The sequence below is a fragment of the Siniperca chuatsi genome, linkage group LG16 (genome assembly GCF_020085105.1).
Source record: "Siniperca chuatsi isolate FFG_IHB_CAS linkage group LG16, ASM2008510v1, whole genome shotgun sequence".
NCBI classification, from domain to species: Eukaryota; Metazoa; Chordata; class Actinopteri; order Centrarchiformes; family Sinipercidae; genus Siniperca; species Siniperca chuatsi.
In genome coordinates this window covers 11893009-11920820 of record NC_058057.1, presented here as the reverse complement: position 1 = coordinate 11920820, position 27812 = coordinate 11893009, and the positions used below count along the sequence as shown (strand labels likewise).

Sequence of the window (27812 nt, the reverse complement as noted above, 5' to 3'; positions counted from 1 at the left end):
GACTGAGAGGCCTCTCCGCCCCACCTCATTGTGCTGCTGGGTATTATCAGTATTAATGATAGTTGTTATTTTTAATGTTGCTTTTTCTTCTTCTTTCATTATGTAGTGCAGCTCAGTTCTCATATTTTAATGCAAAACCCATAGTTTACTTTGCACATCTCGTTTTTTTTTTACCTTTTATGTCACACTTTTGTCACATTTAAATTAATTTAAATAAAGGTGGGGAGGGGGATATCTCCCAAAGTCACAGATACATGAAAAAGACAATTTGGGTTCAGAACAGTTGGTGTGTAGACTACAGAAAATGCATGTCTTGTTTTGAAGCATCATATATTTTATTTAAAATTGTTTTTTGTTGTATTGTGTTGATGATGATGATGACTGTAGCAGTAGAAGTCAGTAAACTGGATACTGCAGGATACTTTTCGGACCTCTGGCCTGCCTACCGTTGAGTCTCATTTGTCACCTGACTCTTAATTGAGCGACCCTGACCTGAGCGCCAAAACAAAGCTAGAAACTATTTTTACTATCAGTGAAGCCACCAGTTTAACTACGCTAAAATAAACCTGCCTTGTCCACCAACTAAATGTCAGGAAACGGGTTAATATCCAGTCTCCGGAGGTTAATAAACGCTGAGGAGCGGCTGAGGACTCCGGTAAGTAAACATGCTGAAGGCGCTCAGCGTGGCTAAGTTAGCTAAGTGGCTAAGTGCTAGTTCGGTTTATGTCGGTGTTAAAAAGATGGACACACTTTGACTGAGTGGGAGCGACAGTTGTGACACTGTCGTTTAAAAATTCCCATTAGTCCAGACCTGCCAGTTCATTTGAGGTCATTACTCACAAGTTAAGTCAGCGTCAGTCTTTTCTAAAGTTAAGAAATGAGCCTTGTCATTGTCAGTGTTCACTATTTATTTAAGTGAGGCTTAAGTATGATGATACCTGTTAAGAGTTTAAGTTAAGTAAGTGTGATATAGGTCAGAATCCATTGTCAACAGATGCTATTTTTTTTAACCCAGTGAATTCAGTGCAACAACATTAACTCTTTAAGCTTGAATGTTAAAGTCATAAGGAGTTGAGGTCTTTGACATACTGTAAAACCAATAGTTATATGAAGGTCTTCTGAGGCTGCTTAGGTGTACATATTATACATGTGTACCAAATAAATATTGGAAAGTAATAATCCATGTAGCACAGTAGCATCAGTCTTGTCACACAAACAACCAAACAAAAGCTAAATTAATAATAAGAGGTGACAAAAGAATAAAAAGCTCCAGTTTTCCCTGTGTAATGCTGTTGTTGATGTTTTTTTAGATTGCATTGTAGCAGTTTTCTCATCACTGTAGATGTCTTTGTTTCAATCTGCCCTTTTGTGAATGTGAAACTAACTTTCCTCTGGACTTACAGTTGTATCTATATGCTTTGATAATAACAAAGGATAATACCAGACATACACTAATAGCTAATGTACTGGTTAATGCTCACAATTTTACACCCAGATTGAATTGATTGGGATAATATTGTGGAGTTATTTCAAGGCTTATTTCTTGCCATTTGTAGTGTCCATTTGAACAGCTCAGCCAGCAGATGAATGATGTCTTGGGAGATGGAGGGATCCTAAAAGAGGTGGTCCAACCTGGAGATGGCCCACCTGTCCCCCAAAACGCTTCAGTATTGAGTATTTACAAGAGCAGTTTTGTTCAAAAATCTCCTTATTATTATTATTATTATTACTACTATTTTGCTAAATGATTTTGCTCTGCCATAACCTCTCCTTATTCTCTTTCCTCCACAGTGAATTACTCTGGTTTCCTGGAATATTCTGACCACCCTTTTGAAACTACCACAAACCTCAAGTACCCCCCGATGATGAAGTTAGGGAGAGGTCAGTAGTTCTTTGTGCAGATTCAACAGCCTGTTAACCTATAAAGATTGTGGCCTAGCAGGAGAACTATATTATCGTTCAAACAGATGTGACGCTGGCCGGACTGGAGCTGGGTCTGTTGACCATGCAGAAAGGAGAGTTCTCTCGTTTCCTCTTCCAGCCCCAGTATGCATACGGGGACATGGGTTGTCCTCCGTTCATTCCCGCTGCTGCCGTGGTTCTGTATGAGGTTCAGATCCTCGACTTCCTCGACTCGGGACAAGTGGACGACTTTCTCGCAATGAGTCCGGTAGGCTTCAGGTGCCCTGTTGTTGTCACAGTCTGAGAGTCCTGAGAAGTACTTCTTCCACTTGACATCGAATGAATGCTAATGTCACGCTACTAGCAGGAGATTTATTTTTATTTTCATCTACTTATTCTTGCATTTGCATTCGTGCAGTTATGGAGAACTGAGGAACCTTGGAAGCCACAGCCAAGTATATATGATTATGCACCTTATCCTTTTCTGCACATGCTTTATAGCTTATAATCTGTTGAAATTATTATTTTATTTTAGAATTGAAAAATAGCCTTTGGAGGATTTCTGTTTGTATTGTTGGCTACTTTGCATCCTTTTTTGCCTTCAGGAAGAGCAGATCACAGTTCCTCTGTCCACGCTTCTTGAAGTTGTCAACACACTACGCAGCTTTGGCAACCGCTGCTTCAACCAGAGCCGTTATGACAATGCCAAAGATCGATATAAACAGGTAAATCTTCAAGTGTTAAAGATCAAGAAACCATGCTCTTTATTTTTCATTACATTTCAATTAATGAGGTGCCGTGCCGCTGTGCAGGCCTGGAATTTCATCATTTTAGGGGCAAGGCCACTTGGCCTTTGGTGTTGTCAATTTTTTGAGAGCACAGAGGCCAGTTGCCAGGGCAGCAAGGCCATCAAATAAAACAATGGTTTTAAGTCCACAGAAATAATGAATTTAACTTGAGGGTTAAGGATGATTTTATCTTTAATACATAACACTTCTTAGGCCACTGGGCAGGGATGCTGGAGGTCAGTCACAGTGCAGTGGGGGTGTTGAGAGAAGGTCAGTCTATATAATGATGTCATACTAAATGGTGCGCTGTATTCATGTTTTTTGTATTAATTTGAATGGCCAGGATAAGTTATATCTAATAATTATTAACAACAAATTCCACCAATTTGAGAACGTTTTACACTACATACTGTATGTCGAAGCAGCCACAGCAACTACACAGTCAACAACAGGAAGTAATGCATGAGAACTGCAAGGAGATGAAGAGGGAGAGACAGCGTCTGGACGCGGGCGAGCGAAGTGACCCACGACCAGTTCATCATAGTTTATAGTAATGCAGCGCAGTGAGGATACAGACATTTCATAGAGGAGACGAGCAGATGTGATGCGGATCTGACTGTCTGTCTGTCACTAACAGAGACTCCAGTCTGCAGTGTAGTTCATACTCTTCACTGGTAAAAACAGGATTGTGGAGTAACATTAGGCTTCATGATCCTGAAAAAGTTTTTATATCATGTCCACACTTCTGTTCATATTTGCACGCTCCCTCTCTCTTGCTCGTCCACATGAGCTCTCTCTCTCTGTCTACTGCAAGTCTGCATCACACTTTTTTATCAGTTGATGGTTTTTATAATGCCTGGTTTTAGGGGGTTCAGCAGCACCCCTGCCTCCCGCGTCCATTGGGTCAGCTAAGTCAACGTTGCAGCGATATACGAGCAATGCATCAACATTATATGTTGAGTTTCTTGTCTTATTCGTTGGCTAATTTATCAAACTTTCTTACCTCAGCTCAGTCGAACTTCTCTCCTCAGAAGTTCACTCAGTCACAGCTTGGCGGCATTGGCACATCAGGATGAGTTCGATTAAGTCTCTTGATTGGCCAGTGCTACATTCGCATCAAACTGTTGTCATGAATAGCCCGGTTCGAACCAGGCTCAAAATGGAACCCACCGCCGGTTATATGTGCAGCGTTTCACTTGATGTTGCCCAGTAAGAATTCAGACTCTCAACAAAAGACACTGGTATCTAAAAACCGTATTGACAGGAAAGAGGCAGAGGAGAAAACGGCGAAATCAGCTAGGGCAGTACGGGCAGGGCATCAAGGCCACTGTGGCCGCAGGACATATAATTTTTTGAGGGGCATAAGGCCAAACTGAGGGGGCATGGCCGCCGTACCCCTGTGAAATTCCTGCCCTGCCGCTGTGTATATGTGTACTGGTAAAGGTGAAAATGTATTTTGTAATGGGTTCTATGTTTGGCCAACAGGCAATGAGGCTGCTGTGGAACAGGGAAACACAGAGCGATGCCGAGAAGCAGAGGATCATGACAGCGCTGCTTCCCCTCTATCTGAACCTTTCTCTCACTGAGCTCCGTCTGGAGAGCCCGCACAAAGCCCTGAAATATGGCAACAAAGCCTTGGAGATAGACTCCGCCAACACAAAGGCTCTTTACTGCTGCGGAAAGGTCAGACGGGGGCTTTTGTTTGTTTGTTTTCCAAACCATCAGCTAAGGCTATTAAATGTTTTGTTTCTTTACAGAAAGTTTCCCAAGAAGGTTAAATATAGGGATGTCGACAGCACAGGCAGGATCAGACGCCATAGATGTTCAATCCTTGGAGAGTTTTATTACGTTTATGTTAAATGAAGAACATTTTTATCACTTTTGTTACATTACTCCGCAACATGACCTGAGATCATAATTTTTGACCATTTTAGCTTGAATTGACTGAACACCAGGTATTTTGGTTTAGCATTTAGCTATATTTGTTTTTAACATTAGACACTGTGTGAGCCACAAATGCCAGAAGGGATCCATGGACAGCTTTTCCTTCACCTCCAGGGTCCCTATGTTGCTAATATGCTTACACTCTAGATAACAATTGGTCCATTATTCAGACCGGTGTCATCTCTGTCAGGCATATCTGGAGCTGCATGAGTACAAGAACGCCCAGGGTTGCGTCATAACTGCTCAAGCAAAGAAGCCCTTTGACACTGACATTAACAACCTGCTGAGGAAGGTGGCAATGTAAGATAAACTTTTGTTGACACATTCAAAAAGTTTAGAATGAGTATGGACAGTATGGTCCAGTTGGTTGATCTGAGGCTACTAGAAGCCCTCAAATTGTATTAGTTTCAAGGTAACAGAATTATTAAGCTTATATTTTCATTTATATGTTATACATATACACTCTGAAGATAACCAGGTATATAAATGGTTTTCATGTTTCAGATGCTATAAAAACAGCTTGGACAAAGAGAAAGACATGTACTCCAAGATGTTCAGAGACTTGAGGTAAATTAGTAAAACGGTAAGACCCCCCGGATTTAATATCTGCTAATCCCTCTATATTCATCCAGTTTCCTTAGTCTTTTAATGTCCTGATAAACACTCATATGTCCTATGTTTGAGCTTTTCAGAAAGACTGATATCATTAAATGTTTGTGTGTTGCAGATAAAGAGCACATTTTCTCTCCAGTACTGAAAATTCTGAAAGTTAAACCTTTTGTGTTTTTGCATATGTTATGAAAGGAATAATATTGAACAGATGTATTGTTTGTGTGCTTAAGTTCTTTAAAATTCTTCAAATGTTTGTTAATAATGTAGCTCAACAGTCGTGTTTTTGTTTGAAGATATGCTTTGCAGAATTTGCTTTCACCTCAAATGACTAAATATGAAGAACATTTGCATGAACCATCACAGGGAATCTTGAGTGGCTGCATTTTCTATAAAGTTGCTACCTCTCCTCCTTAGACACTTGTCGCTGGAGTGTTAAATATTTGCATGGGGTTTGATCACTCTTGAGGTGATAATAATAAAAAAAATCTTTTTCACTAACAAGAAATCTTTTCTTTGTTGTAGATAAATTGGAAATTAACGTTTTCATGATCTTAAATTTGTCAGAGTTTAGCATCATGGTCAAATGTGCTGTGCTCGGCTTTATTCTTGAAATGAATATTTACACTAAAATACCTCGGTTATACAAACTGATTATCAGTGTAAGCTCAACTGGTTTTTAAGGAGTGAATGTGTAAATTTGAAATCGCTGTTTTTGGCAGAAAATATCAGAAGACATGATCACAAAGTTAGCATCAATTTTGTCAATTATTATTATTTATTTATTTTTACAGTTAGTGTATTTAACATGCTGACTTAAAAGATTGGTTTTGTGACATGGACTTCATTAATGCACCTTAGTGGTGTGGATAATAAATAGCTGCAGTTCTCTTCAGTCTCTGTTGTCCCTGAGGGAGATTTGACTTGCAGCACGGCAAAAACTATCAACTGAGAGCAAAGTGTGATGCAGTTCTAGTTTCAGAGAATTTGTGTCTGTGGGTTAAGTGCTTGTAGATCATTTGCATTTTGATTCAAGGGCTGCTAGTTGTTATGTGTACCAACAAACACCAGGGGGCATACTTGAATTCATTTATAAAATGTGATTTAAGAAAGCATGGAATTTAAGTTGAAATATTAAAGTCCAGCTTTGGCAGAAAAACTCCAAACACAACTAAGATGTGAGATATATTCAACCATTAACTGTAACTAGCCATCTGTCCTCCATATCAGCAAGCGCACATGCTGTCTCTCTCTATATTACTCATTTGTTTTTGTGTGTGTGTGTGTGTGTGTGTGTGACTGCTCTCCCTGCCACATGCATGTTGCTGTTTGAGTGTGTCCAGATTTTTACAAAAAAAAAGACAAGACATTTGTCCCACATTCAGGTGCCAGTACTTCTCCATTCTGACCTCAACATTCATTCTAGCTAAATTGTCAGCAACACCTGGAAGTGTGTAGTATCAAATGTTAAAATGTCATTGAGTCATTCAGTTTTAAGTATGTTGAAACACTAAATGGTATCACTAAACATTTCCTGAGATATATGTATAGTTATGGGAATGATTGATTATGGTTTTTAGTTCAAGGGTGTGATATACCCTGCTGAAAGTTTGCTGTGATGACTGATGCTGAACACTATCCAGAGCTTTGGTTTCAAAACAAGAGGTGCATGTAAGTACAAAGTATCTGCACGCATGTAGACAATGAAAATAATTTTGAGGTGATGGTTTTTCAGGTTTTTATGTACTTTACAATATTTTACCTGCAAGATATATGACAAACTCATACAATATGATGCATGGCAATGTTTTAAATGAGCCAAACAGCAAATGAGGTAGTCAGACCAAGCACCACCTGGACCATCTATTAAAATGAGACCTCCATGTAACACATTACTAATTTAAGACCCTAAAAAGAACCATTCTTCACAATGAGGAGTACCTTGGATGATTAAGTACATTTTACTGTTGACGCAGTAAGTAACAATGTCATGTTTCATATTGTAGTATTGCTACTTTTATATTGAAAGCCAGAAGCTGATACTTTGAGTCAAAAAAAAAAGAAAAGAAAATGGGGAAAAGGGTCGTATCACATCACGCAATTTTAGGAGAGCATTAAGATCATGTAAAATTATCATGTACTGTTTGATTGCAGTCCATAGATCTCAGCGCTTGGTATCATCCCTGTTGAGGCCTTCACTTCCTGCTTGTTTTGGGGGCTGTTTGCCTTCTGTCTGGCCTTCAGCAAATCATTTGGACAGTCAGGGACATTTTACTTTGTTTGACCTTAAACTTAATTGTTTGTTTTTGGCTGTATGTTTATGATAGCTGTCCAAAAAGTGGGGGAGTGTGTTTAAAAAGGGCTATGATTCCTACACTGCTCAACTAATTGGTACATAGGCACCCTTAAATAGTTTAAAATTGTAATATCAACACTTTAATTTAATAGTTAAATTCAAAACGTGTCACTGTCCAAATACAGTACAGAGCACATTGCATGCATCAGCTTATGAAGTGGGTGTGCACTTAATGAAGAGATGCATTATGTTAAGTGATTTGTTGATGATTTATGGAAACACCCTCCAAACATCCTAAATCAGTTCTTTTCTTGATTAACCTCCATTGAAACATGGCACCAGAAAGTAGTCAGTGCACACTCTGAGCAGAAGGGGGCGCCACCAGCTATGAAACTTTGCCCTGCGGTTTCAGCCAATCCCTGTGCTGTGCTGTATCTGTAATCCAGCCCCTGTTCTGCAGTGCCTCTCAAACACAGCACACACACACACACACACACGCACACAAGTTGTAGAGAAAGACGAGAACAAGAGGGAGAAGGAGGGTCAGAAGGAGAGTTTGATGTCAGAATGAGTCGGCAACATAACAGTCCAGCGATGGTAAGCATTAATAGATAGACAGGTGAATACATAGATCACTTATCAGTCAGTGAGTGGATGTCAGCTGTGTGGAAAGCAGAAGACGAACGAAGAAAAGGAGGAGAAACATGAGTCGGCAGCAGCAGCAGTCCCAGGGAGTGGTTTTAACGGGTTACCACAGCAACGCGGAACTGTTAACGAATGCTGGACCTTGTGCTCCCAGCTGTCCGTCAGCACAGGACCCCGAGGCCACCGTGCCCAGGTGGGACACATGAGTGTGTGTAGTGTCACGCTTTCAATTGAGGGCAGTAGCGGCTAAAGGTGACTGTGTGTGTGTGTGTGAGAGAGAGAGCGTGAGCAAAGGTCACAAGTGTTATTTTAGTGTTATTTTTTGAACTTGAGAGCTGTTGAGAACATGTTGGAGGAAACCCACCAGCCTTCAGCGTGTTAACCGCATCCTGCTGGAGAACCAGACCCCAGCAGGAACTTCACAGCAGAACCTGGTCCACTGCACCCAGACAGGCTTCTTTATTTCCATGATGGGGCTCAACTCCGCCCATGTCCTTGAGTTATGCTTTTCCTTTACCACATTCCTAATCAGCGGATCAGCAGGTTGATTTTGACTTTGTTAAACTAGCCCAGATTTTGCAAGGTTGCCTGTCTAACTCCTCTGCACCACTGTAGGTCTGAGGATAATCTTTTTCCAAGAGTGTGCAATATAAAACCCATTGCTCTGAATCAGTGTTTACATTATAAAATAGCCAGTTAGTTGTTAAGATAAAGGATTATTTGATTGGTCAATCAACAGAATATTTATCAGCAACTAATTTGATAATTGATCAATCATTTAAGGCATTTCTCAATCAAAAAAGCCAAATATTGCATATTTCTGGCTCCCAAATGTGAGGATTTGCTACTTTTGTCTGTTATGTCACTTTAGGCTCTGGGAAATTAAGGGCCTTTATCACTATTTTCTGATATTTTAATGATCAAATGATTAATTGATTGAGAAAATAAACAACAATAATAAAAAAGTTAGTTGCAGCCCTAAACTTGTGGGAAAACAGAAACAGCACAGTATACAATGTAGCAGCAGTACCACCAGGGTAAAAGGAGTTTGATTCACACTGATGTCACTTGATGCAGTAAAATATACCAGGGCTGCAAGTGCTCCTTATTTTCGTCATCATTTATTGCAATTAATCGTTTAGTCTATTAAAATGTCATAAAATAGAATGCCCATCACAAGTTCTCACAGCCCACTGTGACGTGTCTTGCTCTGTCTGACTAAACATCCAAAGATATTCAGCTTTCAGCGATATAAAACGGAGAAAAGCAGCAAGTCACCACATTAGAGAAGCTAAAACCAGCAAATGTTTGGATTTTTTGCTTGGTAAATGACTTGAAAGTTTAACAGATTATCAGAATTGTTGACGATTACATTTCTGTTGATTGGTTTATTGTTTTAGCACGAAAGTATACAGATGGGTACAAATGAAAGGAAAAGGCAACGTGAAGTGTCTTAATAACGTGTTGGGAACGCCATTCTTCAAAAAGATATTCCCTCATTTTTGTAAGATGGTGGTGAAGAGCGCTGTCACATTGGTTCACACATAGGTGTTTTCATGGCATGATAACCTCCTTGTCAGCTTACATTGAGGAAAAGACACATTTTGAGGTGCTGTCACAGAAAAAAAAAAACACTGAACAGGAACTAGGCTCATATGGAAGCGACTGTACAGTTACAGTCTTTTATTAATAACAGAGCACATTTGTTTATTCGTCTACGCCGAACTGGCTGTGTGTGTCCAGTACATGTTTAGATCAGCAAACAGCTGCTGTCAACAACCGTGGTGTGGTGGGAGTAAACAATTCTCAGAGCGAACAGCTCAGCGGGCATTCAGATGGACACACCTGCCTCTGTGGGTATGTGTGTGTATATACTGTATGTATGTATGTGTGTGTGTGTTCCAGATGGCTTTCCAGCTAGCTAGAAAAAACAGCATCACGTTACAGCCTGCCTTTGTCTCACCTCCCACAGCAGTGTGTGTGTGTGTGTGTGTGTGTGTGTGTGTGTGTGTGTGTGTGCTGTCTAGGCTGACGTGAAGGCTTAGTTTTGTGGTCATTGTTTCCCCTAGTCAGGAAATGAGAGACACAGACAGACAGACAGTCAGAAAGCTTCTGGCCTTTCACCAGCAGTGGACATCCGACCTAAGGAGCCTAAGGTAACGTGCCTGCTGGGAGTCTTGCACGTGGATGTCTTTTCTTTTTTTTTTTTTTTTTGGTCAGTCAAATAGAAGGAGAAGGAGACGTTCGGCTTTTAGCTACGAGGAAGAGTGTTTCTGTTTTGTTTTCCATTGTCGTGTAGGAACCAGCACTTCCCCGAGCAACTATGTAGTGTTGGTAAAAAAAAAAAGTAGTCAGTGGACACACATGGTTTTAATCAATTGGCTGTGTGATGCAACAGACAGCCTAACCCCACAGTAGAAGTGCAATGCTGCGCAGAAAATGCAGAAATCTGCAGAAAGGGACAACAAACTGTGAAAGGTTAGAAGACGTCAGACAAGCATGGACTGCAAGAAAAACTCAAGTGAAATTTGGTTAACAAAAATTACAATCACACTTATTGCTGTGCTATAGTGTACTGTCACTCACGTTTCTTGATGAGCAGGACTCATAATAAAACCATAAATAATTGAAAAATTACATAATTCAGAGAAACAGAAGAGACGCAGACAGCCCCAAAAACAGCAGAAATATGTTGCGAGACAGAGACATCGACAAAGACAAACTGTAAACCAACTGATTCAGACTTCCATCAAAAAGAGAGGGACAGATTATATTGTGTAGATTCATCAGAACTAAAGGAAGATGATTTATTCAACCAGTGTGTCACTGCTGAGACCAGTAACTGTGAGAGGGGGAACAGAGGCAGCCTCTGTTTTCCACAGAGGGCAGCTGGCACCTGTTGATTTCAATGGGAATACCACACACACACACACACACACACACACACACACACACACACACACACACACACACAGTTCTCTTTCCCCTTCTTATGTTGGCTGCAAAACATCCTCAGCTGTCCATTGTTCACTTTTTGAAGCTGCCAAATCATAAAAATATAACTGATCCTCTACCACATCCATCTCCAGTGGTGGAAGAATTACTCAGATCCTTTAAAAGATCATTTTCCACATTTTGGGAAATACGCATGCTTTCTTGCTGAGAGTTAGATGAAGACTGATACCAGATACTCACTAATGTATACCACTCATGTCTGTAAGATATGAAGCTAAAATATAAAATATAAATATGAAGCTAAAACCACAACGTGCCGTTTTTACACTTTGGTTTATGTATGGATAAACAACCGAAATGTAACTTGTTAATTAGTAAGCTTTAGATTTTGTTACCTTAGTTCGGAGAGAGCCAGGCTAGCTGTTTTCCCCCTGTTTTCAGTCTTTGTGCTACGCTAAGCTAACCAGCTCCTGGCTGTAGCTTCATATTTATCGTACATATATGAGTGGTATCAATCCTCTCATCTAACTCTCAGCAAGAAGGTGAATAAGTGTATTTCCACAAAAAAGTATTCCTGTAAGTAAAAGTAATACCATGGCATAAAAATACTCACTACTTACAATTAATGCATTTGAAATTTCACTTAAAAAAAAAAAATTGTTATCAGCAAAATATACCTGTTAAACTTACTGAACACCAAGAATGGCCTTTTCCAGAGTGTTAAGTTATTATATATTAAGTTAGTATTTATATTATACTATTAGAGCATTATTGATGCATTAACATATAAGCAGTATTTTAATGTTGCAGCTGGTCAAGATGAGACTAATGTTAGCTGCTTTATATACTGTTTGGTAGTTAATCTATAACAGTACATCATATTTTACAAGTTGATAGTATGTTTTGCATGTAAAATCTCAGCAAAGTAACTTCAGCTGTCCACGTTAATGCAGTGGAGTAAAAAGTACAATATTTCCCTCTGAAATCTAGTAGAGTAGAAGTATAGAACTACATAAAATGGAAATACTCAAGTAAATTATAAGTACTTCAAATTTCCACTGTCCATCTCTCAAAAATCTAATTTGTCATGATATTTTATATAAATCATGCAGTATTGTGTCATGCTGCATCTGTGAAAACTGTCTCAGTTTAGGTAGGAGCTTTGTCGCTGAGTGATATTCTATAAACACTCTCAGGTCATGTGGGCTCAAATAGTCAGAGTTCACTTCCTCAGATGTTGACTCATATTGAACTCATCAGTGCTGTACTTGCTCTTTGCTGTGTGGTGCTGTTTCCTTCTTTTTTTGCAGTTTGCATCTTGCAGTGTGTGATTTACTTTTGCAAGCTGTTTTCTTTCCACACACACACACACACACGCACTCACACTCCATTTTTGTTGGCAGCTCTAAGCAGGTGATAAACGGTGTGTCGATAAAGGTACAAAGAGTAGAACAATTACACACACAGTTGCGGCACTGTTTTTCTTTAAAGGTCATTTGTGTGTATGAAAGTGTGCCAAAGAAGGAATGTGTTTGTTTTACTCATGAGGGCAGCCCACCTGAGCTTGTGTGTAGGAGAACAAAGTCATGTGTACAATATGTAAAGCTTTGAATAATTAGTTTGCATTATTGTGAGTGTTTATCTGCGCTTTCACAGCTTATGAACTGGGATAGCCGCACTCAAAAAACACACACAAAAATCTCGGTATCATGATCGAGTCACTCAGAGGAAGCATGCCTTGCTTTTGCTTTTGAGGCTGACAAATCACTGAGTGGTCAACACTTGGTAAGCTGGTATGCATATGTACTGTAAATATACTGTAGCTGAATTAACCACTGCTTAATGTCATCAATAATTTGATGAACTATGAACACTGTCAAACTAATATGTGCGTTACTATGTTTGTTTGTGTATGTGTGTGTGTGTGTGTGTGTGTGTTTGCTTGCTAATCTCTGATTCGTGTTTTAGTCAAAGTGTTCTTCATACTGTAGCTCTGGATGAAGGTAAATGATTAACTCAACCTGTGAGTTCACATGCATGTCTGCCTGGTTTCAATCTGCTTCCAAGGTAAACAAATCCTCTCAAGTATATCAGAAAACAAGGGCATTTTTGCCGTTCCTCACAAAAGAAAACATTTCAATTGGTAAGGCATTGAACATACGTCAGGGGAATGACCTGCTAAGTTTGCTGTTATTAAAACAAAGAGGGACAGAGAGGAGTAACACAGCATGTTTCTGCATGTGTTATCATAGTGCTCAGACTAAATCCTACTGGGAGGAGGGGAGATGGTACCATAAGGAGAGAGACATATAGGACAACAGGGAAGAATGCAGGGGTAAACTACAGAGTACCAAGTGGACAGGAAAAGGAGACACATAAGTCTCAGGCGAGGTGTAGGAGGAGAGGAAATACATGACAAGAGGAGGAGGAGGAAGGGAGAAGAGTGGGAAAGGAAAGAGATTAGCGGAAGGAAGGAGAGGGGGAGGTCAGTTGTTGGTAAAATACATAAAAAAATATTCTTTGTTAAAACATCAAAGTGTGTGTGTCTATCTTTAAGTGTTTTTATCGCTTTATTAGTATGTACAAAGTATGTGGGTGTGTGTGTCAGGAAGTCTGCTGTGGTATGTGGCCTTGGCTCAGCATGAACCCTCAGTTTAATACTCTGCTGATTGATTCCAAATTAATGAATACAGCACATCAACTCGATGCTGTTCAGTCTGACTTCCCATTTTTTCTCTTTACTTCATTTCAACTTTCTTGGCCTAATAATTTTGTAGTCTGTTATTCAAAAGTTATCAGATTTGGTGGCTAAATATTTGAAAAATCATTATTTTTGCCTGAATTGCAGCCATTTCCTAGTTACTGGGTAGTCTGCTTTAATTTCAGTGTGATATAATCAAATCAACTTGCAGGGACCTGAAACAGTTACTGTGGTAGGGCTCAACTTTTTAACAGCCCCGCTGACAAACATACAGCTCTGTATGCCTCCCCGAGCGTGTTTGCATAGGTGAGACTAGACTGATGATTGTTGAGTAGATGGATGAATGACAACTGTGTTGACAGCAACTGTTCAGCTTGATCGGCAGCTACACCATCAGTCAGTTGTCCTATAACTGTAGCTGCTCGCTCCATGATAGCTCTGTAGCTCGAAGTGGAAGAGAAACAGAGAGAGAGAGAGAGAGAGAGAACGTGCTGTGTTAGATAATGTAACTTCCTGTCACAACAAAGGGGACATTCAGTCGGACATCAACAAAGCCAAAAAAAAAACCAGACCCATATTAAAACATACATATTTTATGTTATGATTTACCAACAGCTTTTTATTTTTTTTATTTTGCCAGGATTGTGTGCAACTCCGCCAAATGCCCTGAGGTTATGCATTTTGACCAATTTCTTTGCTGTCACTCTTTCAGATGTTTTAATTATACGATACAATACAAATTAGTAGGAGTTCTACTAATGGTAGTGTTAGCAGCAGTAGTGTCGCCCTGTTTTGAAGCACTGGCTGTGTGGGCAGGTTTGTGGACACTGTACAGAATGAGTGAATTAGAAAATATGTTAAAGGCCATTGTTAAGGCCTCCCATGCAACAAATATTAAAGCCATGACATTTGCCTCACCATTTCCATTACCGCACATAACATTATTGAGTTGTGTATTGATTGTCATAAGGGTGGCTGCGTCACATGAGGTCGTCCCCTACCATAATTCGCACTAATGGTTCACACTGTCTTAGCTAGGCTAGGCTAAACAACACTAGTATAGTGTATGCTGAGATGAGCTGACTGTGTTGAGCTAGGAAAGAGCTGTGTGCTGTGTGAGAGCTGCTATTCTTAGTCCCTGCTGAGGTTGTCCTCATTAGCTGACTGGCTGGGAATTCAACATACAGCTGGCTCGTCTTTATTTAAAGTCTTTGGCCGACTTCTGTCTGTCTGACTCACTGACCGACTTGTGTTAAAAGCTGTCTCTCTCTTGTCCTGCCATTAAAGGCATACTAGCATCCACTGCAAAATGAATCTAAATCCAAGCAAAGACAAAACCTGCCTTTTGAAACATGCCTGCATACACACCTCTTTACAGAGCACAACAAACACAATCAGTTCTCCGACAATCCAACATTTGTAATCCAGGAATGTTTTTATGATAGGTTCTGGTACGAGGCATTAATCATAACATCACTGGTAAACAAGGTGTAAAGTGCACGGCTAGAAGTGAAGCCGTTGTGGCTGATAGCAAGTTTCACTCTAGGGCTTGTGAGCGACAGATTCTTTTAAATCAAGATTAATAGTTTTGTTGGGACATGTCCACCACGGTTTGATGCATCTTAGCAAGGATTGTGCCAACTGATCAACAGATTTTGTGTCTTTCTAACAGTTTATCTTACCTGTCTCTGTCCCCCACCTGTCTGTGTCTGTCTCTCTTGTAGCCGCAGAACAGGCCACTACACTATTCAACAGAACCAGAACACACATCATGTAGACAGATATGGGCCTTCTACTACCACCAGTAGTACAAAAACCACCAGCACTGACCCATCGTCACTCCCCAACCCAAGCGCTGCCGCTTGCCCCAAGTCTCAGCCCTCCTCCAGCCCTAAGTCAGGCTCCAGCCCCATCCCCAGGCACAGTCCCAACTCCAGATTCAGACTGCGGCCCACATGTCAGCGCTGCAACTCTCAGGTAGGCTGTGAATGATGATGTGATAAATGTGTGGCAGTACTTCACTCGTGAGCAGATTTGCTTAACATTCAACTATTGGGATTCTTGTTTTGGGGGGTGAAGAGCTAAGTTGGCAATGAAACAGTGTACACTGTACTGTGATGATGTTCTGCTGTCTTTAGTCTCTCAAAGTTTGGATTTTTGTAAGTTACATGGCTGCTGTATATGATTTACAGTGACAGAGACTTGCGTTTACTGTAGTCTTGCCTCTATGGGAAAGAGAGAGAGGTAGCAAGTAAAATGAGCTCTGAATTAGGACGATTCCTTTTGTTTGTTTCCTAGTCCCACACCACTGCAGACTGCTGCTGTGGGCTGCCATTCATAAAATGTGATTCACCCACATGTGGACCAAAGGAGGGTTTCAGGGCTTTTCCAAACTCATATTGGCATGCAAAATAGTTTGCTCAGTGGAGGCAGCGCCGTGTTAAATCACACGCTTTTAGGTCAAGAAGTTAAAGGGACAGGTCAGACTTTTTGACATTAGGTGCTTGCATTATCCAGAGATAATTCATTGATTCACTAGCTCAGGATACAGATCTTGCAGATGGAGATGTTCCAGCAAGCTTGTCAAAAAAGAAATAAACAGCAGCTAATGCGGCCAGTTAACATAAACAACAAAAAAGCACTAAAAAAAGTGGCAACAACCTTTTTTTTTTTACTGTTGTACTAACTCAGGATAAGAATGTCTGCTATAAATGTCTAAATTGTAACTGTTAAAATTTTACAGGGGGTTTGGTTGGCAGGCATACAGTTGTCCGTCATATGTTTTAAGTAATCTGTAGCTTTCAGGGAGGATGTATTTACAGTCTCTCTGGTGATTAAATGAGTGTTGGCTCAACACCAGCGCGGAGATAAACCAGAAAATTAATTCAAGTTAAATGCCTTTTTAGGAAAAACAGAGTGAACTGGAGAAACATGCTCTGAAGTCTGTTGAAATTTGGGGTGTTTTATGTAAAATGTGTGTGTGTGTTTGGTGTGTGTGTGTGTGTGTATATCTGAAAGAAGCTGCACAGCCAGTTACAGTCACTTTTGAGACTTGTTCAGACTGGCTGTGAGTCTTGTGCTCTTATTTCTTATCTCTTTTCATCATATCTGTCTTTTTTTTTCTTTTTTTTTCACCTAATCAGCAAAAACCACTGTTCAGGACAGAAACAAGATGTAAAAGGTATGAGAACTTGAAACTGTGCCTTCACATGTCACGCAGGACTCTCTGGACGAGCTTGAGATGGACGACTATTGGAAGGAAGTGGAGAATATCACTCGCTCAGGAGAAGGAGCAGGGAGGGGAGAAGGTGGAGGAGAAGGAGAAGTACAAGAGGAGGAGCAGCCAAAAATTCCTGAGGGTAGGATACACCGTGTCCATGGATAGACCTGAAAGAGACATGAATGTCCTCTTTTCTTACATCTGCTAGTGTTCACATTGTGCGTTTTTATTCTTGATTTATATCATTCTACTTACAGAAGAGATAATGCAGTGGCAGAGTTTGATCATAGGCTCGTTTGGGCATGTGTGTGGTTTCAGACATGGACGGATTATGAGACAATGGGCCCCCCATCCCTCCTACATAGGAGAAAGATCTTTTTCCATCTATATGTTGTGGCTTTGCGTCTCGTTGTGGTACCCCTCCTACATCGGAGAGAGACACCCACAAACCACACACAAAACAACTACAAACGACGTGGCTGTGTGTCTCTTTGTAGTTGTTTTGCATCCCTTTTTTCTTTTTGCGTTTCTTTGTGGTCATTTTGTGTCTCTCTGTAGATGTTTGGCGTCTCTTCGTGGTTGTTTTGCGTCTCTCTGTAGTCGTTTGATTAACTGTCACTTCATACTTAGGTTCTGGTCCAAGGGGCCCCTTGCCTGGTATGTCTGTTCAGTAATCCATCCATAGTTCCAGACATGTGAAAATTAACAACTCAACTATTTTTGAAAATATTAAAGTTCATACTGAGACCAGAAACACATGCAGTGACGCAGTAAAAGTTTTACTGGCACACATACAAAAGCCAATTTGAAAATGAAGTTGAAAAGAAAGGTTGGACAAACACCATAATCTAGTTATCTACATAACTTGAGAAGTATTTTAGTGCCACATGTTTTGAAGCAGAATGATTTGGAGATACTGTTATTAAATGTAAATGTTTGTCAAAATCACACTGCCAGCTCAGACTTGTGCAGACCAGCTCTGCGTCGCCATGCATAAGAGGTATGCAATTCTTGTGTGTATTTCTGTGAGTCTTATTTAGCCTGTTTATGAAGACTATTGTTCTCTGGAGCAAACACACACTTCCTTTATTGTATGTGTGTCCAATTGTTTCTGTAGTTACTCCTTTCCCTTTCCTGTACCTGTAGAGTGTCTTACACAGGGATAAATAGAGGCTTCTGTCCTCATTTGTTTCTAATCTTTTTACATACCAGTCTCCCGCTTTCCCTCATTTTGAGTCACAAAATGGTGGTAGTAATAGTAGTACCATCTCAGGAACTAAATTAAAAAGAAAAATCCTTTATCTTTATCCTTTATTATTTTTCCCTCTCATTTTCTCTTTCAGAAGGCGAACAGGAGGAGGCGTGGCTTACAGAGGCAGGGCTAGCACGGCTGTTTGATGATTCACTGGCAGCTGACCTGGATCAGGTGTCAACCTAATCTATCCTTTATTTAAATAGTTAGATCTGACTTCAGGTTGAGTCATAGTTTATAAATAGTTAGATCAGTTTCCTATTTGCAGTATACATCTTTCAGTGAGCATATACTATAGTGTTTACTTATGCCTGCTTATATGAGTAAGAAATGTGTTTGACAAAAAAAGACAGACTGCCTTAAGGCATTAGATGGATATGGATGTACTGTATACCTATTGACTCATGTTTGAGTCTGATTGATTGATTGACAGGAAGAAGACAGTGCGGTGTTCCTGTCCACTCTGACCAGAACTCAGGTGGCAGCTGTAGAACGTCGCGTGACGTCACTACAGCAGACGTTGCTACGGCGACGCAACCGGCAACACGTTCCTGATGTTAGGGATATATTCAGACCTCCTGAAAAGGTTAGGGGATGCACACACGCATGAACACAAACTAATTTTATTGTGTCAACATGGAAAAAGTATCTGAGAGTGTAAACTTGGAACGCCAGAGAAATTATATTTACAGGTGTTTAGCTGCTTTGCTTCATTTGCTTTAAACTGTGACACTGGCTAGAATTAATTTATCAAACAAAACTGTTTTATCAAACATTTTCATCTGTGTAAGTAAAAAATTTAAGACCTCATTAAAGAAATAGTTCTACATTTTGGAAAATGTGCTTATACGCTTGAGTTTGTTGAGAAGATTGATACAACTCGCATGTGCTAAAGATGAAGCTACACAGCCAGCGGCAAGTTAGCTTAGTTTAAGTTTGAAAAAGGTAGCCTGGCTCTGTCCAAAGCTAACAAAATCCAGCACCTCTAAAGCTCACTAATTGGCATGTTATATCGCATTTGTTTAATCCGTACAAACAGAATTACAAGTTGTGGTTTTGTAGGGGGCTATGTGCTGGAGTATTTCGTGGCTAAGTGTAGTAACTTAAGGATAAACAGCTTGCTATGCTAGCTGCTTCCCCCTGCTTAGCTTAGTCTTTATGCTAAGCTAAGTTACCCAGCTGCTGGTTGTAGCCTTACATTTACTTTCTAGACATGAGAGTGGTATCGATCTTTGCATGTAACTCTTGGGAAGAAAGCGCATAAGTGTATTTCCCAAAATGTCGATTGGTTTTAAAGCTTTTTATTATTATTTTCTTTTCTTGTGTTAATTGAGGTCTGTCACAGTAATCAGTGCTAATGAGGAACATGAAATCATGCTGGATAAGTGACATGAAAAACAAATTGATATTGCATTAATACTGTTTTTCCTTCGTGATCTCTTCCCTCGTTGATAGCACGAATTGAACATCCCACCACAACACACAGTTAAACATTTCCTTTTTTTTTTTACCACAAAGGAAGTGGTCACAACTTTGCTAACCTGGCATTTGTTGTTACTTCTCCAGTCTGGTGGTATCCGTAACCAATTACAAAGCTGTTTGTTTCACCACCAAATCCAACTCTCTCACTGCAAAATCAAGTCCCTTCAATACACTGGACTGACTGGATTCATATTCAATACTTGGAAAATATGAAACTGCTACTCCAAATACTCCAGTCAGCAGAATAAACAGCTTTGAACCAAGAGTCTTGCACTTTTTTTCACTTAGGCATACAGTTTGTCCACTAATTAACGAACAAGATAATATGTAACATGAAAAATTTTAATAGGGAGGGGGAGGTCTGTGTGAATTTGTGACTAGTTGAACTTTACACTGTGTGCTGTACAGTTATGTGTCTCTGTGTTGTGCTGCAGGATGAGGAGCCTAGTAAACTCAAAGGGGGAAGCGAGAATGGACAAAAAGATATCACTTCAGCTGGTATGTGCGTCATACACACAGACCTACAGTATGAGTCAGCATGGAGAATGACGAACTGAGGTCCAAATAAACTTCTGCCTAGCAACTCACACACACATCTTGGAAATTATAGAATAGAATAGAAAAGAAAATGATACAATGTGATACAATAGAGTAGAAAACAATACAACACAACAGCACTTTTTTTGTTTGCAGAGCTCAGCAGATGTTTATAGGTGCTATAAAATAAAAGTAATAAAAACATTGAGTGGAAATATATGCTAAAACAATACAATAAAACTTTTATTTACTTCATTTGATTGCACAAGATTAGAATGATTCATAAATACTGATTTATTATAAACTTTTCTATATTGTACATCCTTGTAGAATGGGTGGTCAGGTAAAGCCTAAAAATGTGGATTCATTCACCAACAGAGTAGTTATAGGTACTTAAAAGGCAGAGGGCCTCTCTTTCTTCTTCTTTCTGCTGCAGTGACTTAAACAGTGTGGCATTAACTACAGAAAAACATATTTAATTATCTGTCTGTGTATATACAACTGCACTTTACCTACATAAACACTTTTGTACTTCACTGCTTGTGCGGTCGTGTCTTTTATTTCCTTTTTTTGTCTGTGTCTCAACAGAAACAGAGACAGAACTGAACGTTGAAGTGGCGTTTTCAGAGCAGGCGCTCACTTACAGGGACAACCACCAAAGGTTAAAAGTCACGACTATCCCTAACTCACCTGACGACAAACTACCGGTGAGTCACATACCTGTACTCACACACACACACACACACACACACACACACACACACACACACACACAAAGGCTATATATGCACATTCACTTCCTCAGCAGTATGTTTCTGTACTGATACACTGAGCGTGTCTGTGCTTGTGGAAGAGCCAATGGTGCAATGAATAAACCGTGTGCACTGATTTAATGCATTGGCATGCAAACATATACAATGCTACTTCAAATTGCTCTCTTGCTGTAAGCATTCTTTAGATATGTTAGAGCCTGTATTGAACTTTTTAATTGTTGTGGGTCAGTGATTACCAGAGAAAGCAGAAACAGTGATCTGATAATACAAACTTAAGAAACTCACAGCATACAGTAGTTTCTTTACTGCTCACTGTGCATTTTTAGGTGAGACAAAATGTTTTTTCATTGCCTTGTAATGTCATAAAAACAGGATATAGAGTGGAAAATGAAATGTAAAATCCAATAACATACATTAGAATATAGTATTTATAGTTACAGTATGGCATACAGGCTGCTTTGCATATCAGCAGAAAGCAGCATAGTGTGTGAGCAGTTTTAGGGCTGGTCTGTATTGCCATCTGGTGGTTGAAGCTGGTATATCAGATTATTTCCGCTGTTCTATGTGTTCATAAAAGGTCTATAGTCACTTCTCATACAATTCAGTCTATTCAATATTACACGGTCCACATTCAGTGTGCAATGTAAAAGTAAATACAGTCAGAAATTAATTTGGCACGGTGTTTACTCTTAACATTTTCTCCCACAGTCACTGACGCCCCTTTGGCTCCCTCTCTCTTTGTTTTTCTTCTTTAGAACTTTAAGCTGCTCCGAGATAAAACAGGTCAGACCAGAATAGGGGATCTGTCTCCTCTGGATATGAAAAAGGTAATGTCATGCAACAGGATGATCTGTGGATGCATGTGTGTACCTGTCATGTTTATTTTATGATAAGCCTTTGTGAGACAAATTGCCCTATGAGAGATTAGTTAATTGAGTTGTTTCTAAATGCAGTTACTATTCAAAATCATTGTCTTATACATTTTGTCTGTTTGTGATGTTCTGTCAGGTGCATAGACTGGTGTTGGTGGAGATGACTGCTCTGTTTGACACTGCTGGGATAGACGTCAAGGCTCAAAAAGCTGTCAAAGTTAAGACTAAAGGTGTATACACACACACAAACACACTCACTATATTTACACAGACATATAAATCTGGGGAAAACCCTGAAGGCTAAACAAAACTGCAAACTGCAAACACCCTTTAGTAAAAACAACAAATAAGAGCATTTACACACACACAAACGGATATGCACAAACACTGACACACACACACACACACAAAGTCATTAAAAATAACTAAAATGAGTACAAATTACTATCTATTTCTTCCAGGTAAACATGTATGGTTAATGTACCGTATGAAGATATTTCTGTTTTACTAAATATTTGTGTTTCTGCAGAAAGTGGCCTATTTGGTGTTCCTCTTGCCACTTTATTGGATCAGGACCAGAGGCGGATTGCTGGGACCAAAGTGCCAATCATACTGCAGAGAGTGAGCACACAGAGACATGGACAGTTCAACATTACACATGATGAGAGGGAGTCTTATAATAGTAATTGATCAAACAGCAGCAATATATCAGTGCATGTTACAGCATTTCCCATATGAATCTCACAATGTACATTACACACAGCACAACCTGAATCTAAAGTAGATGGGACTGGCACTGTGATCGCAGTGATCATTATTGCCAGTATGTCCAACTTAAATTGTAGTTTATACGCTTTCTACTTGTGATGTTTTACCTCTCTCTCTTAATCTTAGCTTATTAGTCATATTGAGGAGGAAGGATTAGACACAGAGGGACTGCTACGGATCCCTGGAGCGGCCACTAGAGTCAAGGTTGGTTAAAGTATTTGACTGCCACCATTACAGACACATTGTAAAATGGTCAAGTTGTGATAGAGTAATGATACCAACATTAACATGACTTTGCCTTGAGGTTGATAAAGTAGTGAAACAAGCTTTTCTGTGTGTATCTGTGTCTGTCCAGTCACTGTGCCAGGAGCTCGAGTCCTCTTTCTATGACAGGATGTTCCCATGGCAACAGTTGAAACAGCACGATGCTGCTAGCCTTTTGAAGCTGTTCATCAGGGAGTTACCCCATCCGTTACTGACTGTGGAGTACCTCAACGCATTTATTGCTGTCAACAGTATGTGTACCATCTGGTCATGAAGTATTCTGCTTAATCACGAGGGCTTTACAGCCACGTTATGAGACAATGAACTGAAAAACTTGTGTGTGTGTGTGTGTGTGTGTGTTTTGTTTACAGAGCTCCCCACAAAGAAGCAGCAGCTGCAGGCTTTGAACCTGCTAGTCCTTTTGTTACCTGAGGCCAACCGGGATACTTTGAAGGTGGATGCACACTTCGCTTGAAAGATGCTTCATGTGGCATTTTCACTTGAAAAAATGAGAAAATCTTGACTATTTTTATTCTAAGTTAGATTTCTGTTTGCTTCCTCCAGGCACTAGTGGAGTTTTTCCAGCGTGTCATTGACCATCAGGCCAAGAATAAAATGACCCTCAACAATGTCTCTGTTGTCATGGCACCCAACATCTTCATGTTCAAAGGCTTCCGCTCCAAGGTGACAGAACAACAGGAGTTCTCCATGGCAACCAGCACAGCCAACATCGTCCGGCTGCTGATTAGATACCAGAATCTTCTATGGACAGTAAGGATTAAAAAGAGCCCTCTAGCTTGTTATATTCTGCCATTCAAATCACCACTATAAACAAACTATAAATGGAGAACACTACTACTCAGTGCATCCTGGTTAGGCATAGTTACTCACCAAAGCATCTAGATTTATTTTTCCATGGAGTATGGAGGAGGGTATATTGGTGTACTAAGGGTACAATCAAATCTCACTGTGTGTGTCTCTTGTCTCCAGATACCCAAGTTCATCGTGACCCAGGTCAGAGAACAAAACATGGAAGGTCAGCGGAAACAAAATAAAGAGAGAGCTGTAAGAAAGCTGCTGAAGAAGATAACCACAGACAAACCATCTGATAAAGCTGTCTCAGAGGTAAGAGTATGAATCTCATGGTTATATAGCTGGCAGTGACCTGTTTCGAGAAATCACAGTTAATCCTACTAAGAAATGTGCCAATGAGAAACTATCATTCTAAATATATTTCACAGTAGTTTTTTGATTATTTAAACAACCTAACACCTACTACACATTTTTGTCTACACTGTTGTGTAAACTAACTATTCCAATTTTTCTGGACTACATTATAATATGCCATGATTGGAATCTAGTCATTTAGTTGACACACATCTCCATATACACTATATAGACTCCAATATCACTAGTAAACAACCAGTAAAGGTGGCGAGCATCAGAGCCACAGCAAAGGTTTCCCTACATCTTGTGAGCACTGACCATGTATCGCAGTGCTAAATAAATGAATTATAGCTGAGGTGAAATATTAAGACACAATAAAAACCTCAATAGTCACACCAATCATCCTGTGCTGGTCATAATGTACAGTGCTGCTCTGAGTAGATCGTATATATATATATATATATACTGTCTATTGAGAAATAGTGACATCTAGTGGTGATTGTATAGGAATGTTGTTCCTATGTGGGTATATTTTTCCCATGGTGCAACATGTGGGCATCAGGAGCCAAATACAGGACTGTCATTCAGTCAGTGAGTGATAAGATACTATATAAATGTATGTAATGATTTGCACCATTCCATATATACAGTATATTTATTTTATTTTTAATTTATTTATTATTATTTCTATTTCTATTCTATTAAGTAATTATTTCACCTGGCTGTGCCATTTCTGAAACTCAACGTAATGGTCACCAATCTGATGCTCACCCATTGGGATTTTGCATTTTCTAGAATACAGTTCCACTAATCAATTCCCTTGGTATTTTTCTCCATGGCACTAAATAAATAAACAATCAAGGTCTTTGGCAAACAGGCTACTATGTTATAATACTGAAGGACAGCAAAGCGAGCAGAGTAAAGCAGCATATTACAGAGTACTTTTCCTCTTGACAGTATAGTGGTGAATGCCTAACTACAGCGACACTTCACCCTGCATGCTCAGCTAAGTGCTGTGAGACCAGACAGTGTTTGGAGTTTGTTAAACAGAAGAGCAGGAATTTATCCAAGTCCACATTCTTATTGTCTGAAGTCCGTGTCTCAAGTGAGTGTTTCTGTGTGATAAGGACAGTGTTTTGGACCTCGTTAAGTGTTTATTGGCTGTGTGATTTACTGTATGTTTCTCTTTGTCACTCTCTGTTTGTCTCTGTGTTTACAACCAGGAGAGTTCGCAGGGATTTATTCGAGTTCAGGCACCACAGTTCAGTAAAGTGTCTATGGCAGTTCAGCTGACTGAAGAGCTGCAAGCTGCTGATGTATTAACACGCTTCCTCAGCCAGGACAGGTAACATGTATACAAACAGCACTGCATACACACTCATACAAATACATGTGCAGTATTTGTCTTGGCTATATAAGGCCCATCCTTTCCTCTTACTTTCTTTCGCTCTTGTGCTTTCTCTCTTTGTCCTCCCAGTTCAGTGGCAGTGAAACGAGAAGAGCTGTGTCTCTATGAGATTGGTGGAAACATCAGTAAGTCCTGCTCCTACTGAAAACGGATTAATTACAATGTTTGTATTCTCTGCTGATAACCCAGCTAGTGAGCCAACAGGCCAAAAAGTAATCCATCATGTGTTTCTCCTCTCTCTGCCTGTTTGCCTCTCCTCGTTATCTGTCGTCCCTCAGGGGAGAGATGTCTAGATGGGGAAACATATATGAAAGACCTCTTCCAGCTCAACCCTACCGCAGACTGGGTCATCAAAGCTGTGCAGCGATAAACTCCTACCATCATGCCCTGCTGCATGCTGGACTGCTCCAAATTTTCACTGTGTCTGTGTCCTACTGAGAAGAGACGTCACCTGGTTCTCTGTGGTTTTTGCTGGTTGTGGATGTACATGTTCACTTGTAGCAAAGAGATTTCTGAACACAGGTGGTTGCATGGTTTCACACAATTGGTTGGCCCTGAAAACTGTCAAATTACAAGTAGTCCAATGGCAGTTTTAAAACTTAATGAAACTCGTGACATCTGTGTGGAAATACTTCTCCTCTTAGTTGAACAACCAGATTGTCAGACAAGAAAACAGGAAAATGATATGCTTGGATTTACAGTAACACAGACTTTTCCATTTTTCCCACCCTGCCTTATGCTACATATTGATTTTGGGCCTCAGGTACAGCTAGCCTAAAGTATCAGACAGTTGCGCAGGTGAAAGAAGACCTTGTCATCTCTAGAGTCTTGACAGACCACTGTTGTACTGTGGTGGAAATATACCATTTCTCCCACTTTGTCACAGCACTTGAGCCACAATATTGTGATTCTTAATATAATGTAATACTGTAAGTATTGCAGTTGTATACTGTGATTTATTGCCACTAATCACATTGTTGTGTCTAATAAGCTGAATTAGTATAGTTTGGGGCAATAAAATATCAAAATTCTGTTAAATCATGAATCCATAACACAACAGAGATAAATGTAAGATATATTTTCTGTGTAACTCATTTTGAGAATATTGGCTTTTATTTATTTACATTTTAATTAAACGCCCTAAAACGTAAATATATGGTCACAATATTGAATGTTTATATATGAAAGCACTTCACTGTAACCAGGAGGGAATGAACATGGGAGTTAATGGTCGTACTTTAGGGGGTCCAAAGCTGGAAGTGGACTTCAGAGAGAGGGGAGGTGATGAAGTACTACTGTACTGTGAGATATATGAGAGGGAGGGGCATTTTATATGGCACACTTCAACAGTGACCCCAAAACTTTTCATAAAAATGTCACCACTGACTGCTAACCAGGGCACGCAATGATGACATCACTGTTTTTATGGTACATTAATATTCCTGTACATTAGAACTTTTTAAACCGTTGATGTTTGAGTGTGTTAATGTGTGAATCCATCTTCAAAAACTGCTACTCACCAGTGTACAAATGTGAACAAACACATTTTAAGATTTTTATATATATATATATATATAGAAGCCTGTAAGTTTGCATGGAATTCATCGTCAATTGACTTACAAGTTGTGTACCAAAGACTTAATCATTTTAAAGATATGTTGAACTCTTAAGTGATCATTTTAAAGAAATAAATTGTTGACTGTATAAATGGCCTTCTTCAATGATACATTCTCACATGATGGGTTGCAAAAGTATCTGGACACTGATACTTTTGGCTTTTGCTGTTCTGATTTTTGGCTCTGTACTCTTCACAGTCTGGATATCAAGTGATGTAGTACACTGACAAAAGTCGTATTAGTCCAGGAATATAAAATCTCCATTTTATGTTGTTGGCACATAGATGTACTTCTCCTGGCTTTCAACAGAAGTCTAATCTGATTCTCTGCGGTTTCTCACAGTTACGACAGCCTGTGGAGGATCCTATCTGCACCACAAAGTCAAACATTGCAGGTGTTTCTTTTGTGGAAAGCTGTGGAGTTTTAACAACAAGTAATGTGTCACTGTTCAAAATTTTTTTGTGAATTGAGTCACTCCCTGCCTTGTATTATCTTGTTTACTGTGAATGTTTTTTTTTTTTTTTTCTCCAAATAATGATATCTTTGTATTATTACTGCCTCTCAAATGACCACTGCAACAGCCTGTAAATAAACATGCAGTTATTAATTACCA

The 27812-nt window shown here is 39.7% G+C and overlaps 1 protein-coding gene across 3 annotated transcripts; it reads left to right on the top strand.

Moving 5' to 3' along the window:
* Window positions 1–244: 244 nt before the first annotated feature.
* Window positions 245–27812, top strand: LOC122863375 (rho GTPase-activating protein 18-like). 3 transcript variants are annotated; one of them, XM_044169822.1, is made up of 25 exons: window positions 258–655; window positions 1557–1674; window positions 1792–1881; window positions 1968–2170; window positions 2508–2627; window positions 4176–4373; window positions 4825–4934; window positions 5139–5201; window positions 15565–15817; window positions 17061–17199; window positions 18404–18486; window positions 18746–18898; window positions 20229–20292; window positions 20920–21038; window positions 21860–21931; window positions 22113–22206; window positions 22506–22597; window positions 22871–22948; window positions 23100–23259; window positions 23380–23462; window positions 23573–23779; window positions 23999–24133; window positions 25399–25520; window positions 25653–25708; window positions 25862–27812. In XM_044169822.1, exons 1-25 carry the CDS (start codon window positions 587–589, stop codon window positions 25951–25953), a joined length of 2973 nt encoding a protein of 990 aa, XP_044025757.1. In that variant the 5' UTR covers window positions 258–586; the 3' UTR covers window positions 25954–27812. The 3 variants fall into 3 exon arrangements, with proteins under 3 accessions (XP_044025759.1, XP_044025758.1, XP_044025757.1); XM_044169824.1 differs by lacking the exons at window positions 15565–15817; window positions 17061–17199; window positions 18404–18486; ... (12 more) ...; window positions 25653–25708; window positions 25862–27812 and adding an exon at window positions 5362–5659 and having other exon boundaries at window positions 245–655; XM_044169823.1 differs by lacking the exons at window positions 15565–15817; window positions 17061–17199; window positions 18404–18486; ... (12 more) ...; window positions 25653–25708; window positions 25862–27812 and adding an exon at window positions 5362–5659 and having other exon boundaries at window positions 245–655; window positions 5139–5217.